Below are 20,956 nucleotides of genomic sequence, written 5' to 3'. Positions count from 1 at the left end.
CATAGATATTATCATAAACATTAAATACTTAATATTTAATGATGTATGTGACATTCCTCCTTATTCTATCAACCAATGTTAATGTTGAGGACAGTATCCTTTTATGATTTATATAAGGCATTCCATTTTAGCTAAGAAAGAGTTTCAACTTCCATTTATAACAATGATAATCGTAATGTCCTTTATGAAAGTCCATTTAAAAACATGTATAGACATATCGGTCTTCTCTTCAATAATAAGAGTTTTTTTTTTAAGACCGAATTACTCTTGTTTCTATTACAGTGTGTTTCTAGATCCTCTATATCATGCAATAAGACTTCGAAAATTCTAAACTCTCTAAGGCTCTAATATTACCTGATATATTAAGTTTATAAAACTAAAATATAAAATTTTCTGCTTTGCTGTCTTGCTTTAGGATCAAATGAATTATATTAAGAAGCTGCAAACAAAGTATATATTCCTCATTACACCATAAACTATAATTTTATATGTAATATTTGATTATAATTTATTTTTATTCGTCATAACAAATGTGAATATGTGTTTAAATTATTATACTGTATGAGTAGCAAGTAACTGTTAGGGGTAATTTAAGATCCAAATATTCCCTTTTGGTATATTTGTCCAATAAACATCTTCTGCAATTACTGCCACTATAAAAATGAAATCGATTTTGTTTTTAAATTATATTTATTTCCTTATAGTGCCCGGAATGATATGAGATGGCTAGTACTCTATGAATTCAACTAAGCACTCAGTTTAAATTTAAGATACAGGTTTAATTTTGTTGTTAGTAGTTCCCAATAGCTACAAGGTGACATTAGCAAATATAAATTATTAAGTACATGAGTAAAAATTAATTATATATTGAATAAAGGCATCATGGGAATGAATTTATCTTTAAATGAAAAAAGGAACAATTTCACCATGGGTCGTTTATATGAGAAAGGTTTTATAAGTTCACTGATGAGAGTGGACACCCGTTTTCCCGTGAACTTCTGTTTTAACAATAATACCTGAGTCAGCCTTTTTATTATGTCTTATGCTTAATCAAATATTTAATTAATAAAACATGACATGCTTTTTGAGCGCACAGCAATGACTCCTGACGTTCAGCGTATGTAGCACTGCACACTATCCTCTGTCCTCATTTTACGACATCGTTCTTTATGTATTTTTACTTATTCTTTCTTTCCTATACTCCCCTCCCACCTTAATTGTAAAAGGATTTTGTGGTAGCTTTAAAGAAATTCTATATAATATGAAAACACATGTGTGACAAAATCAAAGCAAAGAAGAGAAGCTATCTCATTTTTATTTCAACAAATATTAAGTGAAAGAACAATGTTGCAAGGATTACAGAATTTTGAAAGATTTATCTAAGTGTGTTATTATTTTAAATCTGAGAAATAGTTATAAGGGCAAATCATTTGATTTGTTCTGAAAATCACTAAGTCGGGGAGGTGTATAAGTAAGATATGATAATCATGAATGTCATATCTACCTGAGGATAATAATTATAGTTCTTTGGCTGGGCACGGTGGCTCAAGCCTGTAATCCCAACTCTCTAGAGGCCAAGGTGGGTGGATCACCTGAGATCAGGAGTTCGAGACCAGCCTGGCCAACATGGCAAAAACCTGTCTCTACTAAAAATACAAAAAATTAGCCAGGTGTGGCACACCTGTAGTCCCAGCTACTCCGGAGGCTGAGGCAGGAGAATCACTTGAACCCAGTAAGCTGAGGTTGCAGTGAGCTGAGATCACACCACTGCACTCTATCCTGGGAGACAGAACAACACTCCATCTCAAAAATAATAGCAATAATAATTATAATAATTCTATTTTAATTATATACCTATACAATTATTATAATTATATAATTATTAATTTATATTATACAATTATTAATTTATTATTAATTATATAATAATTATATGATTATATAATAATAATTATTATTATTGTAGCTTTTTGACTTCTTACATTTTCTGAATGTTCTTCCTTTCCTCTGGGTTCTGTTTTTGTTTGGGCCTCCTTTATTAATGCTGGATGAATTTTTTTCACAAGGCCCAGTGCTCTTGCTCAGACCTCTGTCTCCAAGTGTGTGCACAGAGCATGGAGGTGCATGGACTTTCCTGCATGGCAAGCCAGGATGGGCTGAGCCCTCATGCTTTTGGAACCTCCATGCTTAGTGTTAGTGCTTATGTTCTCTTTGGCTGGTCATTTTCACCAAAGAGGATTCTTCTGGTCTTCTTCCTAGGTTTGGTGTGGGACTGAGGTTAGCGGGGGTTAGTTTAAGCCTCCTTGCTGATGTGCTGGGAGCTGAGTAGAAAAGAGAGCGGGGAGTATACTGTTTGATTTGACATCAGACTAAACAGGTGTTTCTTCCAGGTGGTTCTTGTCATCGTGTTCTGCTTTTCAGGCACCTCCCTTGTCCAGGGAGTAAACATGTGGTCCTCTCCCCAGGAGTGAGTTGGAGAGCCCCTCACTGGACATGCTGGGCATAGGCAGACTGGATATAGGGTCACATTTCAAAGCCATCAGCACTGTTGTTTTTCACTTCACATGTAGCCTCCTGAGTCCCTGGCACCTGCAGTTTCTGAGCCTTCCTAGGGTTTTGCACCAGCGATTCACAGGCTTTCTGGTAAATGTCACCACCTTCTCACCTCGAGGGCAGTTGGTACCCACTCATTACCCTCTTTCCTGCTTCCAGAATTCTCTTGTCTTTAGTTGCATCTCCACAGAGTCCCCTGGCCCTTGTGGTTTTGTGCATTTTTAATATGTGCCTTATTATCATTTAATGTGAGGAATCGGGAATGCATGTTTTAAATGGTTTTTAATTTGTGATGTAGGTGCCGCCTATGTATATTTTGACAAACTTCAGCTCTATGCAGGTTTTGCAGGAGTTTGGGGCTAATTTATAACATTTTGAGGTTTTGTTTGTTTTTTGGACTCCCTGTTTTTTCCCTTTCATATTTTCTCACAGAAAATACCACATATGAACATTTTGCCATTGGCCTTCCCTCTAGAAAAGAGAACGCCATTGTGCTCTGTAGGTGTAGGCCTTCCATCTTATCAGCTCTAAGAACTTAGTAATATTTGGATTTATTTCAAATCATTTTAAAAGAAGGCCTTGACTCTCAGTTACATTCTCTTTTCCTATATTCTCTTTTTCATAATGTTGCTTTACAGTATTGATTCTTTGGCTTGAATGCACCTGAAAATAAAAATCATCCAGAAGTCATCACCTTTATGGGTTTGTTGTTGTTGTTGTTTAGTAATATATTTTAAAATGTTACTGGATAATTCATTTTCATTCCTTTTTATGATGATTATAAGATGGCTTTGTTTTCATTGATATGTTTGAAATTTAAGCATTTGAATGAGATTTCCTCTTCAAAATACCTGCCTTAGTGAAAACATGGTTAAACTTTTTAACAAGAGCCCAGTTGAAATCATGAAATATAATCCCGGATTCAGTCATTAGAATTCTCCTTGTATTGAAACCGGGCAACTACTCTCCACACTCGGCAATCTTGTGTCTCTGTTTACAGCTCCAACAGCTTCTGAGGCTGGAAACTGCCCAGAGAGCCTTTGGAATTTAGAGAACTGAGAAAAACATTAAATTTTCTGTCTGTGTTGTGTGTCCCAGAGAGCAGATCTGTGCCCCATACAAAGTGTGAGCTCCGGGGTCGACTGAGACAGCTTGTCTGGCTGATGAAATTACCGGGAGCAATTTTATACCCTGCTATCCAAGGCACATGGCTAAGTCCATTTTTATTACACCTTCACAACTCCTCAAGAATATGAATTAAAACCCTTTGGATTTTGTCTCCTAATTCATACTTAGATCTTCCACTAGGCATAGTTGACAAAGGCACTGTTTAAAAGGTATGTCTCATCCTGTGTTTCCATTCTCCAGTCTGTATTTTTGTTAGCCTTTTGTTTTTATATCCTCCAATGACCTCCTACATTCAACTTGCCTATCACCAAATGTCCCCCTGCTCCACCACCAGCGCCCCGTTCTACCTGTGCTGTTTTCCTTCTGCTGAGACTCACTTCCACCTGTGCCTAGTTCCACCTGCCTTTCCTTCTACCCAGCCTCAGTTCTACCTATTGTCCATTCTACCTACACTTAGTTTTGTACTCAGTTCTGTCTTTCCTTCTACCCAGCCTCATTTCTACTTGTGCTCAATTCTACCTGCCTTTCCTTCTACCTGTGCTCAGTTCTACCTGTTCTCCATTTTGCCTATCAAACTACCTAGTGAAATGGGGGCCCAAACAGATTTAAAACTGGGGCACTGAGGTACTTCAGGAGGGCTGGCGGTGTGTGGGGACGAGTTCTGTCCCGGGCTCCCTCCAGGAGCAGTGCCAGGCAGTAGCCAAGGCCACACCAATGGGGGGGAGCCCTGCGAGAGAGATTTTTGAAGACAGGAGACTAAGAAATGAACTAGATCAGGGGCAGACGGGGAGAGTTTGTCCCTCCTGCCAGATGGATCCTTTTCTTTCTGGACCACCTTTAAAAATATTGACATACTTTCTCCTTATAAAAACAATCTGGGCTTGGTCTCCCTCCACTCATGACTATCTGGTATCTTTTCTAGTCATTTTTTGTTTTTCTTATACTGTATATTCTTTACATTGGTCAAATGTGTATACATAATTACTGCAGTTTTCCTCTTCAATTATTTTCTCATGCTAATAAAATGCTCCATATTTGCATAGTTAATGTTTAATGATTTAATGGTTGCACAATAGTTCATCATAACACAAGTTATGGTTGCTTGATTTGCCAAATAAAAATATAGGACCCCCAGTTCAGCTTGAACTTCAGGTAAACAACAGATATCTTTTTGTAGTATATGTATATCTCATGTAATATTTCATTGCAACGTTTGGGACATATTTTATTTTTCTTTGTTTATCTGAGATTCAAATGGAGCTGGGCATCCTGTATTTTATCTTGCAACCCTACAAAATATCATATTATTTACACAGTTTCTTGTGGTGGATGTTTAAAATTTTCAGCAGTGCTATGAACATCTTTGGGTATGAAATTTTCTATTTTGATTTAGTTCCTTTGGTGGATTATTAGAAGTAGAATTACTGAGGAGATGAGTATTTATTTTCAAGACTTTTCAAACCTATCTCCAAATCACTTTTTAAAAAGGTTATAGCAATTTATGTTCCCACCAACAGCATATAAGAGTCCTCATTGCCTGCACCCTTGCTCACATTATCATCATTGAAATACTTCTTTGCTATTTTGGCAGGCAAATAACGATGTGTCATTTTCATCTTTGATTACTAATGAGGTTCACTTTTTTTTGTTGTTTATTAGGCGTTTAGTGTCCTGGTTTTTAAATTTTCTGCAAGTATATCCTGACTTCTGTGGCCCCATTTTGCATTGCTTTGAAGTTATAAGGAATATGTCTTATTTTTACTCATCGACTTATTTTTACTCAGCTGCCGGTGCTGGAGCCTAGTCCCTATGTTCGAGCTCAGGGATGATTCTGCACCATGGCTTTTGCTCCCAGCCTACCTGCTAGGCTACCCATTGTCTGGAAGATAAAAGCTTCATTTAGGAGTCATCTCCCAAATGCATTTAAAATAAGTCAATTAAAGCATAGAATAGTAATTTTCTTCTGAGCACACAGAATTAAAGTTTTATTTTCACAGAGCTCCCTCATTTTTGTTCTCAATAAATGACTGGTTTCAAAGGGCTTCCATAAATACTCAGTTATCCACCCTTACAAGCCCACAGATGTGCTGCAGGGTTCTGTTGTGTTCATGGAAACCATGAGGCTTCATGGCATCTGCAGTATTTGCCCAGTGGAAATACTGACACCCCAAGGCTGGGACTCCATTCCCAAAGCGCAGGGAGGAAAGAGAGGGGCATTTCAGTGAATGTTAGTATGCAGACCATCCCTTTCCTAATGGAATTCATGCTACCCCTTAGAAAAGAGCTGAAAAAGCAAGACTTACTTTCGCTAAGAAAGGAAAGCCTGAACGATGCGAATGACTTCTGGAACCTTTCCTTAGGTTTGGTAAAGAGGGCACGCGCAGTGCCCGGCAGCACCGCCTCTAACTTGTGGAAATGGCCCGTCTTTCTGGCCCTTCTGGGCTTCCTGTAGTTAATCCCCATCGCGGTTAAACAAGGGGCCGTTTGGTTGCCTTGTCTGATATTCTTGTCCAGAGAGACTTCCCAACAGGGCATTTACGTACTCCCAGGACTCGCTTTATGGAAACTGCTGTATTCTCTATAGTTTTTCGTTTTCTGTGTTACAACAGTTTTGGCATTTGTTGCCTTGCATGAATTTTTCAGCATGACATGACGGTCCGCTCCCTGAATTCAGTGTGTCCACATCACCTGTTCACGTATCTGGCCTGAGCCTGGCTGCACTGGTATTTCTCATTAATGTTACTCTGTGCTCATACCCTCAGGATTTTGAGACCTCCTCAAGGGTTATGCTTTTCTTTCTACTTCCAGCCTGATTGTTTGAGCTAAGCACATTGATACATTGCTTCTGGTGATACATAGCTGACTGTGTGATTTCGTTTATTCTAATGTGTAAGTCTCCATTGTGTAACTGGTTTCACCTGCAGAAAATTGATTTCAGCACCTACTAGGTCCACCTAGGCTGATACAGGCCTCTTCCTCAGCAGGAAAAACTCCTCATCTCATGGGGAAGAGTCTGGGTCACAGCAACTGCATCAGGATCAATTGTGGGCAGAGTACTTTGAAGGCTCTTCTTCCTCACCCTCTTCCAACTTTCTGTGATGACTGCAAGAGTAGGGGAAAGTGAATCTCTAGCTTGTGCTGGTCATCAACAGTGGCTTCAGATTCCTTAGAGGAAGAGTTAAAATGCGCATCTGGATGAGGGGTAAAGAAATAAGGTTAGCCAGTAAGTACCTGTCTTGTAGCCCTGGAGTACGGCCTCCACACCCAGGTTTGCCATTCACTCCTTCAGAGAGTGAAACCTCTAAGCCTCAGTTTCACTGCCTGTAAAGTGGGACAGGAAGAGAAAGTTGTGTGTGATTGAAAGAGGTCAAAGTCACAGTGTTGAAAGGGCCATCGTTCTAACAGCCTTAGCACAGTGCTTGATCAGTGTGTAATGTTATTAAGACGATTATCCACAAGACACATCTCATTGTCATAAGGAGTAGACAAGACACAAAGGCAGCCTCTCTTGAGCTGAATGGTATGCCAAATATTTATGTGTTTCAAAAGTTCATGAATAGACCATTTTGCCATTTTACTAATCATTGCCTCAATGGAAAACAAGCATTATTTAGCTGTTTCCCTGAACACCAACTTGGAATCTAAATCTCAGCAATTATCATCATTCACAAATAATTTATATTTCTGGGCAAATGGAAGATATCATATCATCATTATTGTATTTGTTCAATTTTAGTAATGTGTCCTTCGAGGACTCATTTGGAAGCAGATATGTATGCTATACGTATAAAATGAATTGGAGAAAATATTGGATTTTAACATTTCACTGTAAAGCCTGTATTCCAAGTTAATATAAAAGACATTCAGGCATTCTGATATATTGCTGGTAAAAGGAGAGTTAGTCAAAGAATGCAATTTGAGAGCTCATTTAATAGGGGAAAGATAGGGACATGTCTCAAAGTATGTTTCATGCTATAATTTTACCAAACTTGTACTGGTTTAATGGGGAAAAATATATATATCCTATGTTCCTTAAATGTCATTATCTTAGGGGAAAATATTTAAGAGCAAGGAAGGCTTTACGGTGTTCTTAGCTACAAGCCCTAGCAGTGAGCAGTTGCAGTTAATGGCAACAGAACTGCCTAGCTCGTAACCCCCCACCAAAGCAAGCACCCTTCAGGGCACGCAAACAAACGTGTGCACGCACACGTCCACACACATACCGTCTGCCTTCATTTGCAGAAGCCAGAGAGACTTTTCAGCTTTGGCCCTTTACCCTCCCCATTCTTGATTTTCTGTGTTGCTTTATTTTTTCCTCCTTTTCTTCCTTTCTTCCCAGCTCCGTGTGGTCTGAGAAACTCCCAGCTCTCCCACTTGACATTCTGATGAGCCCGCGTTCCTCCTCTCCTTCTTCTCGGGGAGGAGAATTGGGCCATAACTCATGGTGGAGTTGTGGTGATTGCCTCCACATCGGGCACGGGGGGATACAGGCTGATTTTGAGAAATTAGAGGCCTTTCTTTGTCATGGCCCAAGAGGAGAGGCTGCACACACATTTGCCTGATAATAACGGCAGCAAGTTTCCAAGAGGGCACAAAACAGAAGTGCCCACGATTTCCATCCTGTCTTTAATTTTCTTGTATTTAATGCAAAGCTATTTCAAGCTCATTTTTCCGGTCTGGACAACCCTGTATCAGGAAACATTTGAGGTATTAATGGTTAGGGAGAAAAAAATACAGCCCTGAGTGTGAGCGCACCAGTGTTTCCCATTCATGTTACTGTGTGCTTATGTCCTCAGCATGGTGAGACCCCCTCAAGGATTTTGCTTTTCTTTCTACTTTCAACTTGATATTCTAAGGACCCCCTACCAAAAAAACATTCCTGAGGTTGGAAGTGACCCACGCCTTATGCTGCTCAGCCCTGAGAGAGGAGCAGCAGAACCCAGGGCTCCCTGCCCATGCCCCATTGCTTCTCCCTGACAGTTTCAAGTCCCAGAATCTGGGATGATTTCGGCTTTTCCCATGAGTGTTGTTCTGTCTCATCTAATTCTGTCTTTTGATTCATCTACAGGGAAACTTCGTGGCTTGCATGACAGCTATTTTACGACAAATGGAGGATTACCATTATGCCCACTTGATCAAGACTTTCGGGAAAATGAGGACTGATGTGGTAGTAAGTGTCCCTTTCACCCTGTTCATGTAACCATGTCTTAGGGCCAGCACTTTAGACAAAAGCCTGATATCATTATATTCATCTAAAATAGGATTCTGCATGAGAACTTGTCTCCGATTGATTTCAAATGCTTCCTAGGAAGGTCTGACTGAAGCCTCGTTTCTAACAAGACAAGCGTCCGGACTTGCAGACTTGCTTCTAGGGCTGAATGGAGAATGATTCAGGGGCCGAGCCCAGGGAAGTCTCTTGTCTTTCTTGGTGACAGTCTCCTCTCCTGTGCTTTGGGGTAATTGAAAATTTGGAGATGTTATCCGTGGATAGTCTCCCATTAACTCCTATTCATTTATTGGTTGACTTTTTAATAGCAGAAGCCAGAGTGACTTTTCAGCTTTAAGTTGTGCTCTGTTATTAATTAGCTGTAATCATGGAAGCTCATCAGCATTTCTCCAAATAATTCTCTAGTCATCCTCAGTAAAACTATGATACAACTTAATTAGGAAAAGTATAATAGAGGGGAATTTATTGCTTACGAACTACCTCCCTAATGACCTGCAATTACATTGCCATATGGCAAATATCCTCTGCAAAGCTGCAACCAAACTTGTTGGCAGCCTTCATGATGACATGTTGACTTGAACTCTTAGATTCCATTTCTAAGGATCCATAAGGTCCTGTAGAACAGGGTCCCCAATCTCTGGGCCACACAGCAGGAGTTGAGTGGTGGGTAAGCGAGCATTACTGCCTGAGCTCCGCCTCCTGTCAGATCAGCGGCTGCATTAGATTCTAATAAGAGCACGAACCCTATGGTGACCTGTGCATGTGAGGGATCTAGGTTGCACGCTCCTTATGAGAACCCAATGCCTGATGATCTGAGGTGGAACAGTTTCATCCCGAAACCTGCCGCACCACCCCTTGGTCCATGGAAAAATTGTCTTCCAGGAAACTGATCCCTGGTGCCAAAAAGGTTGGAGACTGCTGCAAAAGAATACCCATAGATACCTGCAGAACACAGCAGTGTCCTAGTGTTTCTATAACAAGGGTTGTTGCACTTGACATGTATCTTGTTAAGAAATGGGAAGAAGTGAATGATCTTCATGATTTTTTTCAAAGGATTGTTTCTAATACATAATTTTCTTTTTGTTGCCACTATATATATAATGCATAATTTTGTTACATATCTATAGTGGCAACAATAAGAAAATTATGTATTAGAAATAATCCTTTGAAGATATAATATTTTTATATTTATATATACACATATATGCACACATATATACATATACATACACACACACACACACACACACACAGTCATGTGTTGCTTAACAGTTCTGCCAAATGCATCGTTAGGCGATTTCGTCGTTGCGTGAGCCTCATAGCGTGTACCCTAACTTAAACCTAGATTGTGGAGCCTACTACACACCTAGACTAGATGGTCTAGGCTACTGCTCCTAGGTTACACACCTGTGCAGCATGTGACTACACTGAATACTATAGGCAGTTGTAATACAATGGCTGTAATGTCACCAGGTGATAAGAATTTTCAGCTCCATTACAATTTTTGGACCACTGACATATACACAGTCTGTCACTGACCAAAATGTTATTATGCAACATGTGACTGTACTTTAAGATTTCTAAGGGGAACAAAAATGGGTCTAGACCTTAAAACCCTAGCAGTTTCCTCTCAATAAAAGTAAGGAAACAAGAGTATGTATATGTTTGTATTTCTGTGTCTGTTTTTCCCTGAATATTAATGAGTAGCTGATGGGAGGAGTATGCTCAAATGTGTAACCTGTATCCAATGTTTATATCCCATGACTCTGGAAATCATTGCATAGCGAAATCAAATTTTACATTTTTACATTTTATTTCATAATTGAATCTAAACTACACCCTACCCCCTGCTTTGGTGAGTGTAAAGAATAGTTGTAGCTTAAAGCTAGAGGAACAGTTTTTTAGATAACGTTCCAGGTTGAAAAATAAAGTCTTCAGAAATAGAAGAGTTACCCATCTGGAAAAGTCAGGACTCCAATTAGTACTTTGCCCTTTTTCAGAACGATCACTTCATAAAAATCCACACATGCAAACATTTAATCTGAACTATTAAGTGCTGTGATTGATAAGGAACCTTCAAGGTAAGTGACAAGTGGTGATGCCGAATGGTATTTAAAAATTACTGTAGCTTGCTGAATTCCAGCTGTGTGCCCTCTGTCTTTGCTGAGATCCCAGGATCAGATGTTTACTACATGTTGTGGTCCCAGTTTCCCAGGGGATGTTTTTCCATAGACACAACAGTTCAGAAAATCAATGATTTGCAGACAGTTTGACTTGCATTAAGAAATGACGTTGACTGGGCGTGGTGGCTTACGCCTTCAATCCCAGCACTTTGGGAGGCGGAGGCGGGTGGATCACCTGAGGTCAGGAGTTTGAGAACAACCTGGCCAACATGGCAAAACTCCGTCTCCACTAAATTTATAAAAATTAGCCCGGCATGGTGTCGGGGGGCGCCTGTAATCCCAGCTACTGGGGAGGCTGAGAATCGCTTGAACCCGGGAGGTGGAGGTTGCAGTGAGCCGAGATCGGGCCACTGCATTCTTGCTTGGGTGACACAGTGAGACTCCATCTCAAAAAAAAAAAAAAAAAAAAAAAATGACGTTTGTGGTTTTTTTATACCAGAAATTTAGACTGGAAAGATTGTGAACATTTTTACTGTTGTTAATCGTCAGAACTTTTGTAAAATGTGTTCCTATCTGTTAACTGTACCGAGTATATGACTATTTTTCTACTCTGACAACTATTTTTTTTTTTTGTTTGTTTGTTTGAGATAGAGTTTCACTCTTGTTGCCCAGACTGGAGTGCAGTGGTGCAGTCTCAGCTCACTGCAGCCTCCTCCTCCTGGGTTCAAGCGATTCTCCTGCCTCAGCCTCCCGAGTAGCTGGGATTACAGGCATGCACCACCACGCCCGGCTAAGTTTTTTGTATTTTTTAGTAGAGACTGGGTTTCTCCATGTTGGTCAGGCTGGTCTCGAACTCCCAACCTCAGGTGATCTACCTGCCTCAGCCTCCCAAAGTGCTGGTATTACAGGCATGAGCCACTATGCCTGGCTTACTCTGACAACTGTTAAATAAAAGATTATTTTGTACAAAATTATTTGATGTTATTTAGTATTTCAGTATGAAATTAACCAAAACCATTTTCCTGAGACTATTTCCTTTTAACAAGTACTAATTCAGGTTCTCAAATTTAGCCCTTTTTGGTTGCATGAGTCGTTTTCATACAAAATCACACTGATTACCAACACCAATGATAGTGAGCATATAGAGCACAAGTGAAAAGACTGATCCGGAAGAGAAAAGCAATAGACATGTTCAGCTCAGAACTCTCAGGACGGAGGCCATCCCAAGCCTTTAGGATTCGAACCACGAAGAATCTGTAGAATCTTCTACACTGGAGTTGCTGATCTGCCCAAGGGGCTGCTGGCTGCCACGTGTCCACGTCTCAGTAACAGAAGCGGAGAATGTGCCCCAATTCTCTGTAGTCAACTAGAAGGGAAGCAGGAGGGCTTTGGGACTTCTAGCGGAAAGTGTTGTCTTGCCACTTGTCACAAATTCTCACTGTGTGGCTTTGGAAAACACACACTAAATTTTCCTACACTCTTGCACTTCTGTGACCAGAAGGGTGTGGGTGTCTCCTATCGCAACCCATTCCCTGACACCAGCTGATGTCCTACAATTCAATTCAATTCTGACACCATCTACCTGCAGTTAGCATCAGATTCTGCAAGGAAAAGGGCTTGTCTGACCTTACTCAGATTTCAACAGTGTTTTCCTTATTCTCTTTCCCCTGTGAATCACAAAAAAATTTTCAAATACAGAAAAGCTGAAAGAATAATACAATGGAGCCAGGCTCAGTGGCTCACGCCTGTAATCCCAGCACTTTGGGAGGCTGTAGTGGGAGGATCTATTGAGCCCAGAAATTCAAGACCAGCCTGGGCCACATAGTGAGACCCCCATTTCTACAAAAAATAAAAAAAAATTAGCCAGGCATGATAGCTCATGCCTGTAGTCTCGGCTTCTTGGGAGGCTCAGGCAGGAGGATCGCTTAGCCTAGGAGTTTGAGGCTGTGGTGAGCTAAGATTATGCCATTGCACTCCAGCCTGGGTGGTAGCGTGAGACCCTGTCTCAAAAAAACAAGAAAAAAAAATGGAAACCTTGCTACCTGCCGCCTGAATTCATCAGTTGAAAGCACGTTTGCGTGTTTGCTTCTGTCATGTGTCTCCAAGTATCTCTATCTATACAGCCAACCCCTTTCAGTCAGTGAGAGACAGGGGATGCACCTGCCCTCAGCTGTTCAGGAAACATCTCTGGGGAGGAAAGACATTCTCTGTTGGTCTTATTGCTCCATCAGAATGCACCAACCACCTCTCAGGCCATTTATATTCAGATTTCCTTCATTCTTTCCAAACTTTTTTTTTTTTTTTTTTTGAGACGGAGTCTCGCTCTGTCGCCCAGGCTGGAGTGCAGTGGCCCGATCTCAGCTCACTGCAAGCTCCGCCTCCCGGGTTTACGCCATTCTCCTGCCTCAGCCTCCGGAGTAGCTGGGACTACAGGCGCCCGCCACCTCGCCCGGCTAGTTTTTTGTATTTTTTTAGTAGAGACGGGGTTTCACCGTGTTAGCCAGGATGGTCTCGATCTCCTGACCTCGTGATCCGCCCATCTCGGCCTCCCAAAGTGCTGGGATTACAGGCTTGAGCCACCGTGGCCGGCCTTCTTTCCAAACTTTTACGTCATTTTCACCCATCACATCTGGTGGTTGTGTCTCTTTAATCTTTTTCTAAAATAAATCCGTCACCATCACATTGTTTTATTTTCTTTTCATAGCATTGCTTTTCAGTGTTTCTGAAGAGATCAATCCATAGCTTTTGTAACTGTCTCCCATTCTGGACTTTTTAAATGCTGCCTTGTAATCTGCCTTTCAACTGGTTTCTGTATCCGCCTGTATGTTCTGCAAACAGAAGCTTGTTCTGAGATTCAGGCTCAACTCTTTGGCAGGAGTGTTTCAGTACTGGTGTTGAAAGCTTTCTGCTGTGTTACTTCAGAAGGCTGGGCATGTCATGCTCACCCACTACTGGTGATGCTGAATTTGACCACTGGGTTAAAAGCTGGTAACTTCCAGATCCCTCCATTGTGAAAATATGTACCTCTTCCTACCTTTGCAATTATCAGATAATCTTTGGAGGAAACTTTGATTCCACAAAAATGTGGACATGTCCTATTTCCCTAACAATCCTTCATTGGATGGGTTGAAAATCTGTAGCTGGTCCTTGTCCATAATGGTTACTCCTTTGGCTGAGCAGAATGGAAATGTCCTAAGTCTAAGAGTCAAGATGCTTTGTCTTTAGTCTAAGAGCATTGGGAAGCCGTTGGAGAAATGGGTGCCGTGTGATGTCTGGAAAGCATTGATGCCTTGATCAGGTTTATCATTTGAAAAGTGAAGCCTGGGGACAACAAAGGACAAGGAGGAACCTAAGTCCAGGTGCGAGAGGATGGCTCAGGTGCCAGAGGATGGCTGTTTTATTCAAGTGGGGACAGGGATGGAAAGGTGCAGAGTTATGACACGATCTTGCCTCTGAAATAGATGGATGGCTATTGCTAGAGCAGCCTGCTTATTGTATAAGACATCCTGTGAATAGTCAAACTGAAACATGCAGCCGGGCACCGTGGCTTACACTTGTAATCCCAACACTTTGGGCGGCCGAGGCAGGAGGATTTCTTGAGCCCAGGAGTTCAAGACCATTCTGGGCGATATAGCAGGATACCATCTCTACCAAAAATTTAAAAAACTAGCCAGGCATGGTGGTGCACACCTGTGGTCCCAGGATACTCAGGATGCTGAAACAGGAGGATCACTTGTGTCCCAGGGTTGAAGCTGCAGTGAACTAAGATCGTGCCACTATACTCCAGCCTGGGTGAGGGAGTGAAGTGAATAAATAAAATAAATAGAAACTAAAACTAAAAAATGCAACAGGAATAAATCCACGTTGAATGATGACATTTTCACAAAATACCCCTTGTTGACTTGGAGACCCTAATGGAACAGTCTGGTAAGCCTCGTCAGCTGCTCGAGACAAACACAGTTGTTAGGGGCCACCGCCATGGCTAGTGAATTATGCAGAAAACAAGGAAGCCTTGCAGAACCTCATCTCCCACTAGATGCAGCATTTTGTTTGATCAGCAAAGTACCAAAATTTAACAGCTGAGCCATACTAATGAAGTATGGGACTGTGTCTCTTAGAAAAGAAAGAGAATTGGGAAAATATGCTTCTCTTCCAGAATAATAAAAACGAGAGCCTGTATCTCAATTATTAGGATTTGAGAAGTAATCATCAAGAAAGACAGCAATTTCATGCAAATGGAGATGTGACTGAATTGCAGTACTCAGCCTACAAAATATGCAGCCTGGTCGTTAAAATGGGAAACTCTTGACAAAGTGAGGAAACTCAGTAGTGAAATATGAATTTCAATAATTAAACCGGAAAAGAAGCCATTTGTTGTGTCGGAAGGGAGGACTGAGATGCTCCCACTCCTGAGATCAGGAGGACACAGTGCCCATGTGCAGAGTTTGGAGGACATCTGGACTGACTTTTCCAAGTTGATTTTGTCCAGGTCACTAATGTCTCCTCAACTGGAGGCATCTGCTCAAATAGAGTGATCAGCATCACTCATTTGATTTACGGCGGGGGCACACCAAACTCCTCACACCGCGGACTTCACCTGCCAGAACCTGACTTGGCCATTAGAGTTGGAGAGAAAGTATCTTAACTTTGAACATTAGCTTGTTATTGTCATCAAATTTAACTTGTGCCTCTTTGTAGGAACTGCTTATTTAGACCTTTGTACTGGGAATTGCTTTCTTGGCTGCTTAAATTCTGTTCACCACCTTGGCCTTCACAGCCATTGCACCTAATTATGATTCAGGAGATTAAATAAATGAGAAATATCCACTCATTTGACAATCCCTGACCACGGCCTCGTTTTTCTAAGACAGTTCTTGGTTGCCTTTCCCACCTTGGGTGTTGTGTGAGTTTAGGGCTACCAGGGATGTGTGCTTTTTGGGATAGCCACTTGTTGTGTTCAGGTTAGCCCAGAGCACCTGTCAAGCTCTCGAAAGTAGGAAATCTTCTAATTCTGATACACACATAGTGGACAGCCCCTAGGAACTGGCTGCCCCTTCCTGATGCCAGGCACATTCTCATTGGCGTGGAAGCAGGGTAGATCAGCTGGGTGTGTCCTGAACCCTGATTCTTTTCAGTTGCCCTGCGAAGTACAGAGCATCATCTAAGACACCAGAAGCATAACTCGGTAGCTTTTGGGGACGTAGCTGCCATCTAGGAGAGTTTGGCAACATGGCCATACACTCAGATGGTTTACTGCGTGCCGAATCTGTGCAGATGGTCAGGAGTTCCTATTGGAGCCTTTCATTTTGAAATTCCATGAGAGAAAGGAACAGACAGTAGTATCCTGTATTCAACCTGAAAGCATGTCCTGTTCATCATGAAAAATGGATTTAGAGCAAACATAAGAAAAAGCTGTAACCTGCAAGCCTTGTTTGTAAAAATCATGTTTTCCTAGAAGCAGAAAGGATTTGAATGCCTCTTCCTAACCTTTGGGGATTTACTCTTTAACTATTAAAGAGACATGCTCAGGGACTATTTCAGAATATATTCTTGAAGCAGCCAGCTCAGACAGGAGGTGCTTGGGTAAACAGAAAGACAGGTCTAATTCACAGCTCCTATGAAATGTATCTTCATTACTTTTCAGGATGTTTTCATTCGGCCCTTAAAAATGAGGTCTTTTATAATCTAGTCATTGATGGGGGGTGTATCGTTTTTACCTTTTTCTTGGTGGGTCATTTCAGTGTTTTTTTTTTTTATTTCAGGATTTCCTAATGGAAACATTCATCATGTTTAAGAACCTCATTGGAAAGAACGTTTACCCCTTCGACTGGGTGATCATGAACATGGTGCAAAATAAGTAAGTGTGGGGAGAATGGCTCTCACCTTTTCTGTGGCTCCCAATTCATGTCTGCTGGGAACAGTGATGTTGCCTGGAGACCAAGCTGGCTTCAATAAAATGTTCTGCAAACGCTGTTCCTAACTCTGTGAGGCAAACAGTTCTAGGGAGACATGGACTGTGAGTTTGTGGTGACTTCTTATGACAACACAGGGCTCTAGCTGTAAGAACTTGAGCTCCATCCCCTGGAGAAAAACAGCCTGGACCTGGATCTCCCATAGCTGTCGTCATGGGCACATGGGTTCTGCTCGGCGTCACTTTGCGTGCTCATGTTACCCACATGTTTTTATCAGCCCTAGCCACCGTCAGCTCCATGCAAGAGGCTTTTGCAAAGTGTTGACATTTCACATATTTCAGTTTTTTTAATCATGAGCATTTTCTTCATACTCATTAAGTATTGAATTTGTGCCTTGTTTATCATCTCCGGTGAGGGCTGTTGGTTAATTTTCTAGTACACTGGCTTTTATCATTTCTGTGAGCACTAACAATGACCGTAGAATTCTCAGTCACATGGGATTTTTAAAAAGAACTTTCTGTTCATCTCTGTTTTTCTTTCTCATTGCAGTTTTTATGGAGATAATTGTGGGCTCGTGTGCAGTTGTAGAAAGTCATAGAGATCTTGTGTATAAGGGAGTTGATGATGCAATTCACTGATCTTACTCGGATTTCCTCAGTTTGATTTGTATTCATTAGTGTTTGTATTGTGTGCAGTTTCACCACATGTATATACTGTGGACTCCACCACAGTGAAGCCACTGAGCGTTTCTGTCGCCACAAAGGTTCTGCTTGTTGCCCAATTATAGCCACATATACCTCTCCCCTCCCCACCCCACCATCCCTAAGCTCTCTCAACCACTCATTCGTTCTTCATTTGTATAATTGCTTCATTTCAACAATGTTACATAAGTGTAATCATACTGTATATATGCTTTTAGCACTGGCTGTTTTCACTTTGCTTAATTCACTGGAGATCCATTTAGGTTGTTGCCTGTATCAATAGCTTATTCCTTTTTATTGCTGGGTAGTGTTCTGTGGTACGACTGGACCAAGTGTGATGAACCGTTATCCTGTTGGAGGACGTCTGGGCTATCCCCAGTTTGTGGCTCTTATGAATAAAGCTGCCACCAGCCTTCGTGCGTCTGTTTTTGGGTGAACGTGAGTTCATTTCTATGCCTTCGTGGACAAATGCTGGGTTGTCAGGTAATTGCACATTTCATGACATAGGAAACTGCCAACCTATGGCTGTGCCGTCTTACATTCCCACCAGCCATGTGAGTGACTTGGTTTGTCTGCATCCAGCCTTTGCTGTTGACACTGTTTTTCATTTTAGCCGTGCTGGTAGGTGTGTAGTGTATCTATTTGAATTTTCTGTGATGGCTTTGCCTCTTTTTAATGCCTGTTGTCCTTCCCTTCGACAAATCCAAAGCAGCACGACCTTTCCTTTGGCCTCCTCTGGGTTTTGCTGCTTTCTGGGGCAGCAGAGACAGATTGGCCTTGTGTACCATGGCTGCAGGAGTCCTGCAAACCTCCCTGAGGGGTAAGCGTGAGGGAGGGAGTGATGTTCACCCCACGTCAGATCTTACTGAGGTTGAAGTCTCCTTCCACACGTCAAAGACGGCATTTGAGAGTAGATGGTGAGGACGCCCCAGAGACCCTGGCATTGCTGTATCCTTAGCCCTGGCCCAGGGACCAGAGTGGGGGTCCTGGCCTCTGCTCCTCCCCACCCTTCCACCTGCTGGGTGACTTTAAATAATTCCTGTGGCCATCTCTCAGCTTCCAAGTCGTCGTCTAGAAAATGATGGACTTAAAATAAAGCACTGGTCTTTTCCCTTTTCTCTGTCAGGATGAGCTTTTGTGATGGACAGTCTAGATTTCCTCTGAAGAGCTCTGTAGGGTTGTGTTTTTAATGGCTGTATTTTGCACATGGAGAAAACAAGCAAACACACCAGCGATAAGGATCAACACCCCACTGCCCTGGAGCCATAGATCTCATGACATCATTGGCCAGGAGCAGAGGTGTGGCTGAGCAGGCCCCAGAGCACAGGGTGTGGAGGCGGCACGGCCTGGTGGATGCCGTGCTCTGCCTCCTGACTCCTCCACGTGTAGACCTGACCTTCAGGTCTCCCAGCGGAGCAGCACATCCTGGCTGTCAGGCTGTGCTGTCAGGCTGGATTCTGTGGCCCCGGGTGAGCACTGCTGCGACAAAGGTCAGGCGGGACGGGCTCCCTGAGGTTGCATTCATGTCGCTTCTACTCCGACAGTCTCCTGTTTAGGAGGGCATAGTCAAAATCTACTTATTTTATGATTTTTTTCTTTCTTTCTTTCTTTTTTTTTTTTATAATCGAGAGCCTGTTTTCAGTTGGAACATTGTGGCCACATCATTCTCTCTTCCTACTTCACTGTTTTCCTCCTGCCACCAGCCCCGCGCTACGTAAGGGTTGCGGCAGCACTGGCCGCAGCGCAGAGCCACACGGTTACTAAGTAAGTGGTCTGGGGCTCAGCCCTGGGAGTGCTGTGGTTCTGGTTCCCTTCTCCAGAGACCTTGTCCATCGTCTCCTGGGATATTCTATTGTGTGTGGGGTGAGCAGGTGGCTTGATCCACATTCCTTGGAATCATGAATTCACTGCAAACCAGTGGCAACCTTCCCCAGCCAGCACCCCTACTCACTAGAGCCCCTCCACAGGGCACGGTGCTTGACACAGGTACATGCACTGCAGCAGCAGGTTGGTGCAGTGGCATTTTGGACCAAAGCCTGTCCGTCCTAGAAACAGGGAAGAGAGTCTTTTGTTTTGAGGACAGGGAAACCCTGTGGAAGAAGCCACAGTGCTCAGTGTCCTCTCAGCGGTTGATTGGATGAGACTTCTGAGGATAAAGTCTACCTTGGTGGTATTAAAGTCCACCTTGTTCTCTTGTTCATCGTGTATACAGACGGCAGCTGCAAAGACGTCTTGACCAGGGAAGCAGCCTGAATGTAAAATTCCTACAGTTTATTTTCTGTTTTACGTAAAATGTTATGCTGAACCGTCTAATCAAGGGTTCTAGTACTCTGAGGCCAGGTCGTTGGGCAGGCAGTGTTTCCTCCATGGGAGCTTCCTGCAGAGAAGTGATATGTGCCTGTGGGTGTGCCCGTGCTCATCTGTATGTGTACATGTGTGTGCATGTGGGTGTGTGTGTACCCGTGCTCATCTGTGTGTGTACATGTGGGTGTGTGTGTGTACCCGTGCTCATCTGTGGGTGTAGGTGTGTACCCGTGCTCATCTGTGTGTGTGCCTGCATGTGTGTGCATGTGGGTGTGGGTGTGTGTACCCGTGCTCATCTGTGTGTGTACATGTGGGTGTGGGTGTGGACCTGCATGTGTGTGCATGTGGGTGTGTGGGTGTGTACCTGTGCTCATCTGCGTGTGTACATGTGGGTGTGGGTGTGTACCTGCATGTGTGTGCATGTGGGTCTGGGTATGTGTACCTGTGTGCTGAGGTGTTGGTTTCAAGGAAAGGCACTTTTATTTGCAGAGATTCTGACTCAGAAGCTCAAACAAACCCATATTCCTATCCCAGTTGACACACTGAGCAGAAACAAGTTCCCAAGGTCACACAGCACAGGAGTCAGCCACGGAAGAGGCATTTTAGGTCCCGATTGGAGTTGGTCACTGATAACTGTAACTTTTATTCCCACATCCTTCTGCCCCCAAATGCTGCCCCTTGTGTTGAATAAACAAGATGAATGTTTAGAAGCGGGATCAGGTGGGTGTTTGAAGAAGGTTATTGCCTCCCTGTGGTCAGATACTTGACACTGTCTGGAGACAGCTGGTTGGAAGACCCTTCAGTATTCTTTGACACCTTTGCTTCAATAGCAGCTTCAAAATGAAGGGTTTGCATCCCTTTCCCTGCGCAGCCGCGCTCTGGAGCTGAGAGTGAGCTAACATTGGGCATGCCTTCCAGCGCCAGTCCCTGCCGTGGGAATATCACAAATGCCATCACATCCTGAATACCCTCAGCAGCCCTCTGGGACGGCTGCTGTGTTTATGTCCG

The 20,956-nt window shown here is 42.6% G+C and overlaps 1 protein-coding gene across 2 annotated transcripts in view; it reads left to right on the top strand.

Moving 5' to 3' along the window:
- Nucleotides 1-20,956, top strand: part of DOCK1 (dedicator of cytokinesis 1) — a 553,659-nt gene that overhangs the window by 335,175 nt on the left and 197,528 nt on the right. For both annotated transcript variants that reach the window (XM_023224362.2, XM_023224359.2), the window contains exons 28-29: nt 8,750-8,851; nt 16,794-16,888. In XM_023224362.2, the coding sequence (XP_023080130.2) occupies nt 8,750-8,851; nt 16,794-16,888 (197 nt within the window). The remainder of the gene's footprint in view (nt 1-8,749; nt 8,852-16,793; nt 16,889-20,956) is intronic.

The sequence above is a fragment of the Piliocolobus tephrosceles genome, chromosome 9, assembly GCF_002776525.5.
Source record: "Piliocolobus tephrosceles isolate RC106 chromosome 9, ASM277652v3, whole genome shotgun sequence".
NCBI classification, from domain to species: domain Eukaryota; kingdom Metazoa; phylum Chordata; class Mammalia; order Primates; family Cercopithecidae; genus Piliocolobus; species Piliocolobus tephrosceles.
This window is presented reverse-complemented; position numbering and strand designations above follow the sequence as displayed.